General features: G+C 44.1%; 1 protein-coding gene across 2 annotated transcripts; it reads right to left on the reverse strand.

Moving 5' to 3' along the window:
* Nucleotides 1–14: 14 nt before the first annotated feature.
* Nucleotides 15–6,919, reverse strand: LOC106612086 (pre-mRNA-processing factor 39). 2 transcript variants are annotated; one of them, XM_045724127.2, is made up of 14 exons: nt 6,800–6,919; nt 5,986–6,227; nt 5,631–5,756; nt 4,700–4,818; nt 4,347–4,514; nt 3,971–4,133; nt 3,678–3,782; nt 3,274–3,540; nt 3,064–3,190; nt 2,708–2,979; nt 2,287–2,471; nt 1,402–1,476; nt 1,102–1,279; nt 15–880 (listed from the first exon to the last, which is right to left on the reverse strand). In XM_045724127.2, the coding sequence occupies exons 1-14, from the start codon at nt 6,906–6,908 to the stop codon at nt 806–808; spliced, it is 2,211 nt and encodes a 736-aa protein (XP_045580083.1). In that variant the 5' UTR covers nt 6,909–6,919; the 3' UTR covers nt 15–805. The 2 variants fall into 2 exon arrangements, with proteins under 2 accessions (XP_045580083.1, XP_082812172.1); XM_082956046.1 differs by lacking the exons at nt 15–880; nt 1,102–1,279; nt 1,402–1,476 and adding an exon at nt 2,076–2,133.
* Nucleotides 6,920–8,061: the final 1,142 nt, after the last annotated feature.

Raw genomic sequence — 8,061 nt, forward strand, 5'->3', positions numbered from 1 at the left:
ACATACACATTAAGTTTCACTGAAATGGTTTATTGAGCAATGTTAAAAGTGAAGATTCAAAAGTTACATTTTCAAAAACTGAGTGATAAAGGCAAAAGTTGTGGTGGTTTACGAGTGGATTTTGACAAACATTTAACAGATTCCTACTCCTAAAGTTTTACCAAACATGACCAATGCTGTTAGTTTTGGAAATGTCCATTAGGTACAGCATAGCGTACATCCACTTATTACGCCTTGCTTGACCAGAGGCACTGGTACCTGCATAAAACAACATGGCTTCCCTATCTTCTGTCTGGAGGACTCGACTGGGCAGGAACTTGAATGGCGATCCACAAGCTTTGAATGAGGGACAATAGATTGATCTTAACCTGCTCGTATATGAAAAGAGCTCCGACTTCACACTATAAAACACCATTATGTACATTAGAAAAAAAGACTAGCCTATACTTCTGGAATGATGCAAGACTTTAAATAATACAGGACCTGTGGAGACGGGTTTGCTTAAAGTGAAAGGGGCTGCATGTAGAAGAGAATACAAAAATAGTTTATCATTAAAACAATGTACAGGAGCACATTTTCAAAGATCAAACAAGTAGTAGATGTCACACCCCTGTTCCTGATAAAAGATATGAGTACATCCCTAATGGCAACCTATTCCCTACAAAGTGCACTACTTTTGACCTGGGCCCTGGTCAAAGAGTGTACTACATAGGAAATAAGGTGCCATTTGGACTCATTCGTGGAGTTTAAACTGAGGTGGTGGTGAGTTCACTGAACAATGGTGTCACAGCATTTCTCTTCCCCCTTAGCTGGGAGGGTAGTAACCCTGATTGTAGTTCCAGGGTTGCTGGTAGCCTCCGTATCCCCCGTACTGTGGTTGCTGAAAGAGGAGAGGAAAACCATTAATCAACACTTGAGTGCAGGGGTATTCAAATGTTACCCTATGAGGTCCAAACTACTGCTGGTTTTCCCTTCTACCTGATAATTAATTGCACCCACCTGGTGTCTCAGTTCTAAATCAGTTTTCGAGGTCCAGATTTTGAATTTGAGGGCTTTCGTCTAATATCTGGCTAGATGGTACAGTAACAATCCCTGTCGTACCTGATACCAGCTTCCATAGCCTGCGTAGCCTGCATGAGCTGCACTCATGTCCCCACCCATCATGGGTGGAGGTGGTGTCGTCATGGGAACATGGGGCATTGTGGGAGGGGCCGGTGGTGGAGCGGGCACAGCGGAGCCATCTTCTCCTTTACTCATCTTCTCTGGGTCCTCGCCGTCTCTGCATATCAATCAATACAACAACTACGTCAATAACCAATCCATCTGTCAAATCTCAATATTGAGTCACTACATCACACTATTTTATTGGTAATGATATTGACAGATGTGCTATAATCTCACCCATTCTCAGCCCTTCTCTTCTTGTTGCCGAGCTCTTTCAGCAGCTTCTGATGCTCTTCATAGACTGTTAGCACACTGCAGGCCAGAGGACAGCAACAGTAACATTTAAAACATGGTAAAGTGATGCTCTTCATAGACTGTTAGCACACTGCAGGCCAGAGGACAGCAACAGTAACATTTAAAACATGGTAAAGTGATGCTCTTCATAGACTGTTAGCACACTGCAGGCCAGAGGACAGCAACAGTAACATTTAAAACATGGTAAAGTGATGCTCTTCATAGACTGTTAGCACACTGCAGGCCAGAGGACAGCAACAGTAACATTTAAAACATGGTAAAGTGATGCTCTTCATAGACTGTTAGCACACTGCAGGCCAGAGGACAGCAACAGTAACATTTAAAACATGGTAAAGTGATGCTCTTCATAGACTGTTAGCACACTGCAGGCCAGAGGACAGCAACAGTAACATTTAAAACATGGTAAAGTGATGCTCTTCATAGACTGTTAGCACACTGCAGGCCAGAGGACAGCAACAGTAACATTTAAAACATGGTAAAGTGATGCTCTTCATAGACTGTTAGCACACTGCAGGCCAGAGGACAGCAACAGTAACATTTAAAACATGGTAAAGTGATGCTCTTCATAGACTGTTAGCACACTGCAGGCCAGAGGACAGCAACAGTAACATTTAAAACATGGTAAAGTGATGCTCTTCATAGACTGTTAGCACACTGCATGCCAGAGGACAGCAACAGTAACATTTAAAACATGGTAAATTGCATTTTTCCCAGTTTCATTCATTCAATAAAATGCCTTGACATGTTTCTTTTTCTCTGGGTTCCTGATTGTATCTAAAAACAACAAACAATCCTGTGAGCCCTGACCTTTGCACAGAAGTCCCATAGTCCTCAGCGTACTGCAGGCCCCTCTGGGAAAAGAGAATCTTGGTCCGTGGGGAGAGGGGTGCGGCCAGCGCCCGAGTCACACACTGCTGCACCCCCTCGGGTGACCCTCTGGGGTCACCAGACACCTCCAGCTCCAGCAGGTTCAGGTGCAGCTTACCGTTATCCTGGGAAAGGGAGAGGATAGGTGGAGAGTAAGGGAGGAAAGAGAGGGACAGAGAGTTATAGCCTACTGCTTGGTCAAGAGATCATCAAGAAAGGGAGATCTGGCATCAAACCGTAAGTGATATCTTCTCTGAGGTTTAGGTTAAGGCTTCATGTAAAAGTTAGAGCAAGTGATCTTCTTCCCCTCTGTACTAAAAGCTTCCAGCTTTGTTATTCCCTCAATCCCCCCTTCTCTCACCGGGCTAATCTCCAGTGCCTCCTGCAGGACTCCCCGGGCCTTGCTGGGGTTCTTGCAAAGCTTCAGCAACAGCCGGGCCAGTTTGATGGAGTAGAATGCATGGAGGTGAGGAGTCTCTTTGGCTTGGACCACCGCGTCCCTGAGCAGAGCTTCTGATTCATCTAGCCGGCCCGCCCGTCTCTCTAGCCCCGCCCTGCGCAGCCGGACCATGGCCAATCCTGGGATAGAGGTTTCCAGAGATTCTAGAACACGCCGTGCCTCTGTTAGATCACCTGGGAGGAGGAGGGGAGGAGGGCGTGAGTGAGCTACAACACTTGGTAATGATATCCTGTGTTTCATGTCTCTTCCTCTCTCACCATGCCTCTCCTCGAAGGTGGCCCACTGCAGGTGCATGGTGTGTTTGTGGGCCAGGTGGATCTCACAGGCTCGCCTGAACACTCCCCGTGCCTCGTACAGACTCTGAGGTTCCAGGTACTGAACATACTGAGAAATATGCACACAGTATACATTAGTTACACTAACATACAAACATGTTACTGACACACACACATGCAGCCCCTCCTTACCTTGGTCCAGAACTCCTCGTAGAGAGCGCAGGCAATCAGACAGCGCTCAAACAGGATCCGTACCCTCCGGTCACCCCCGGCAATGATCCCACTTCTCTTTGACCCCTCTTTTTGCTCCTCTTCCTGGCCCTCCATGGTGTCTGGTTCGGTCTCCACCTCCTTTTCATCCCCCCCTCCCAGCTGGGTGAGCTCCCAGTCCAGGTAGGAGTGCCAGGCTTTCAGCTGGGTCCGGTCCAGAGGCTTCACGTGGAAATAAGGACGCTTGATCTGGAATGGAGGGAGGAATGGGAACAGAAGAGAAGGTAAGTCAATGTTTCCAACCAATGAAAGTATCACACTTCAATCATAACTTCTGAGTTGCACATAGAAGGGATGTGTGTGTGTGTCTGTCAGGGGTAACTCACAGCTTCCTCAAAGTTCCACCTCTTCCTGACCTCTCCCTCCAGGTCCTGGTACACCTTCTCCCTGCGAGCCAATAGGAGTTCTCGCATCTTCGGAATCACCTCTTCCTGATTGGGTGAACCATAACATGACAGTTATAATGACAGACTTTTAAATCAGTTTAACAGAGTTAGATCCTACACCGTAACCTCACTCCACAACTTGAAATGTCTCCACTATCTGCTATTTTGGCAGCATCTGACATTCATATTAAATCTTCTCCAACATTAGCAGGGATTTGTCATTTGTAAACCACCTCTGTAGGTTCCTTCTCTTCCCCAGGTGGTAACTCATCTTCCCCCTCAGCCAGCTCAGCCTTCTCAGTCTTGTGGATCTGTTTAGATTCCTCAAGCAACCCCTCATACTCCTCTGCTGAGAGGACATCCTTGGGGGCATGAGCATTAAGATGAGTCTTGAATCTGTAAGAGAGAGAGGAGGGATAGAGAGAGTGGATAAGATTCACTAGGTCAGCAAATAAGAGGTCCCGATTAAGAAGTGAGCTTGATAATCATACGATTATCAACATCTAGAATTTAATAAAATGTACAAATTTCATCGTTTTCACTGATTTGAAGCTCTACTGTTTCTCTTAGTAGAGAAAGTGTACTGTTTGTGAATGTGTATAGTCTCACTTCTCATAGTGGCTGCTGTACAGCTGAGTGGGGACTCTGAGGATTCTGTCGTAGACTCCAGTGGCAGCCTTCATGTCTCCCTGCTCCTTCTCCCACTCGATGTACAGCTCCCACAGACGGTCAGAGTGGAAGTCTAGTCCTGCCGCTGCCACCGCCTCTTCAAATGCACTGGGGAGATGAGACAAAAATCAGTCCATCAGATTTATATAAAAATAGTTCGGGTTGTTAGAACATTACGTTGACAATAAGTACTGAATGGAAAAAGGTGGTGTTCTGGCTAGAGTTGAATGTAAAGCTGGCAAAAGAAGTAAACAAATGTGTATAAGTGTGACACTGAGTTTAAGAGTGTATACCTGCGAATGCAGTGAGAGGACTCTGGCAGGTTCATGTTGAGTGTGCCCAGTAGTAGGTTAATGTAGTGGATCCACAGATCTACACTCAGAGGGATGGCCTTCAGACCCTGAACACACACCTGGAACAACACAAAAACATTATGAAGCAATCATGTCACTTAGATCATTTCCTAGTGCCAAAGACATTCAAAGAATGTCGCACTGCGGTATGTGCCCTTTGTTTAGTCAATGGCTATTAAACATAGCAGATGCTGGTTATTAAACAACTAATTGACCGACATCGGTTCAATTACTGGAATTCCATTTAGTAGTAGAGAGAGAGAGAGACAGTTTGAGAAAGTATAGCTTATCTACTTGAAAAACGAGTAAAATAATTGTCAGACAGCATACTTAGGCAGGCTAGTTAAATAGGATGACTACAGACAGTTCAGTATGGGGAGCACAGAGATAACGGTAGATGGTTGGCTGGCAGGATGCTACTGCCTGTGCAGAGATTAGTCAAATGTTTTATTTAACTAGGCAAGTCAGTTAAGAACAAATTCTTATTTACAATTACGGCCTACCCCGGCATAATCCGAACCCGAAAGATGCTGGGCCAATTGTGCGCCGCCCTATGGGACTCCCAATCATGGCCGGTTGTGATTGGGAGTCCCATAGTAATTTCCTTTTTTTCTATATGGACCTGACAGAGACAATGAATATTTTCAATGTTTTGGCAATTGAATGTTTGCTATTTTTGGCTTTCAAATTTCCATTAAATAGGTATTTCATAATGCATTTAATGTTTAAAAAAATTATTGAACGAGAAATCGAAAACAGTGATTGTTTTTTAAATAATCTAACCAAAACAAACAAAAAAAAATCACTAATCGCTTAGCACTACAAGACCCACATCAGTGTCACTTTTACCAAACACTCTTCTTCATCATACCTCCTGAGCTTTGTTGGTGTAGCCTGCACGTCGCTCCAAGTCGGCAAACTTCTTCCAATATCCGTAGCACAGGGGGTAACGCGCCAGAAAGGCAACTAGCGCTCGACGTGATGCTGTCATGTGACTCTGGGGACCATTAGAAATCTGGGTTAGCTGCAAATTCACTAAGTAACAATGAGTTTAGTTGTCAGTTTAGTTTAAATCATTATTGATGTGAAGTGTTGGTTTCAACTTCAACACTGCCTTCCTTAACAACAGTGGTATGGTTATCTACGCCTTTACTATTCACGCAGAGGATCTTTGGTTATGTCAAAATGCCAATAGGAATCTTGTCTGTCCCCTCAGCTCTCCTCACCTCTTGTTCACTGTACTGCAGCAGGTCAGTCCAGCTAGAAAAATCCTGTGGATTGTCATGGGCCAGCTTCCAGAGTCGGTCAAAGTCCGCCGGCAACTCTCCGTCCTCTTCCTCCTCATTCTCCACCAGAGGCATGTTGTATGCTGTCGCAGCTGCTGCTTCTGAAGCCTCTTCTCCACCATTCCCCTCTGATACCTCTTCCATCTCTGTTGGAGGTTGGACAGCCTCCGTGGCTTCCGGAGCTTTCAAATGAGAAATTGAGAAAGTTACACAGGGAAGATGTTTTTAAATCTATAACACAAAGAAATGGCTGGCCTGCTCGATAATGCATAAGCAGATGTCATTTACAAACTAAATGTAAATTAATGCCATTATAAAGGAAATTTCAGTCACTGATGGTGTTTTTAGCCATTCATTCATTAGGATTTCAAGATACTACACAGAGATCATGACGTCGGCAATGTCAACAAACGGCATAAACTTCCGAAATTCTGCAGGGGAACAGCGATTTATGTCTGCTTCTACAGTCGTTAGATCAGATTAACATACCATAACAAAATACTCGAGCTAGCAAGTACTAGCTAGTTGATTTACTCTGGTACTAGCTGGGGGAAAGACCATTTCTGTTTCGTCAGTTTGCGCAACAGAAATTCATGTTAGCCATGTCGGCTAGTTAGAAAGCTAGCCATCGTTTCACATGCGTCGTTGCGACTGCTAGCTGATCTGCGAAGTTACAAACGACTATGCATATGATCTTTACGTCACTATTGAATAGCTTCATCAATATATTTGTATTATTTAATGTTTTTACAACCCGAAGGACCCTCCATTAGCCCGTTGCTGCTCAGGTCTTCTAAATCCGAGCCTTCGGCCGCCATGTTTGAAAATGACAGAATAACGTCACTCCTATGCGACAAGTACATTCTGCAAGAGGTAGTCACTAGTTACCACAGCCACAAAGTCATAAACCCCACTTATTTCTAACCAAACCCTTTTTATCTTCTTTAAAAGTTTGATTTTAACCCTAACCACTCTGCTAACCTAATGACTAACCATAACTTTACATTTAGACGAAAAATGTTTGTTTTCATGAACGTTGACGATATAGCGCATTTTGACTTTGTGGCTGTGGTAACATTGGTCCGTGCTATCCGGGGTCCTTGGGACGGCCATACCCTCCATTACTCCATTGAAGTTGACATTTAAAATTAGTTAAGGTTAGAGTAGGTGTTAAAGTTACGGCACAAACCGTACAGTATGAATATAGGCTAAAACGGCTTATTCAATACAAATCCCCGATCACACTTGTAGGCGATGTCATTGCGACGTTGGCTAGCAAAGCTCATGACGTCTACCACAAGGCTGCTGAAGGGAGATCGGCTCTTAATAATGGCTGGAATTGTATCAAACGCATGGAAACTATGTGTTTAATGTGTTCGATACAATTCCATTTATTCCGTTCCAGCCAGTACTATGAGCCCGTCTTCTCTAATGTCGGTACCACCGGCCACCTGTGGTGAAACAAGTAATCGGGTCTAACAGTCGTCTCCCGTCGAACTGCACATGTGCAAGCCGTCAAATCAAAACTCCTTCGATATAAAGTTGTTTTTGACGGAAATGAAAACATGTCACTTTCACGAGGTTGGAGAAATAACATGTTCAACTACTTAATTGACTCGAATCTAGGTTGTGCTTTTAGATTTCGAGAAAAATATCTTATCGAAAAGAAATTCACTTCATTCAATGACAACTCAAACACCAAACCCTGCGGTGGTCTGTTTGGTCTATTTTGCAAATGTTTTCGGAAGTCTCGCGATGTTGGATCTCTGGGTTACGGTTAAGGGTAGTAGGTATGTTCCTGGAATCCCGAATAGCATTTACCGAAAAAAAATGCCACCGAGCGTTGATTTAGGGTCAGTTGGCATATTTCAAAGTATTCATAGGAATAATATAAACCAGCCTTTCTTAAAAACGTCCGGTATTATTGTAGTCCAGATTCGTATTCTGCACAGACACAATTGTATTGAAAAGCGTTAGGTTTACCAAATATCTTTATGTACAATAAATCAATAGGCA

This window comes from Salmo salar, chromosome 09 (genome assembly GCF_965601325.2).
Source record: "Salmo salar chromosome 09, fSalSal1, whole genome shotgun sequence".
Classification (NCBI taxonomy): Eukaryota; Metazoa; Chordata; class Actinopteri; order Salmoniformes; family Salmonidae; genus Salmo; species Salmo salar.

Coding starts and splice junctions, on each gene's coding strand:
- LOC106612086 (XM_045724127.2), bottom strand. CDS start 6,908: ATGTACTTGTCGCATAGGAGTGACGTTATTCTGTCATTTTCAAACATG. Junction 2,980..3,063: donor CACCTTCGAGGAGAGGCATG/GTGAGAGAGGAA, acceptor TCCTCCTCCCAG/GTGATCTAACAGAGGCACGG. Junction 881..1,101: donor GCTATGGAAGCTGGTATCAG/GTACGACAGGGA, acceptor CTCCTCTTTCAG/CAACCACAGTACGGGGGATA.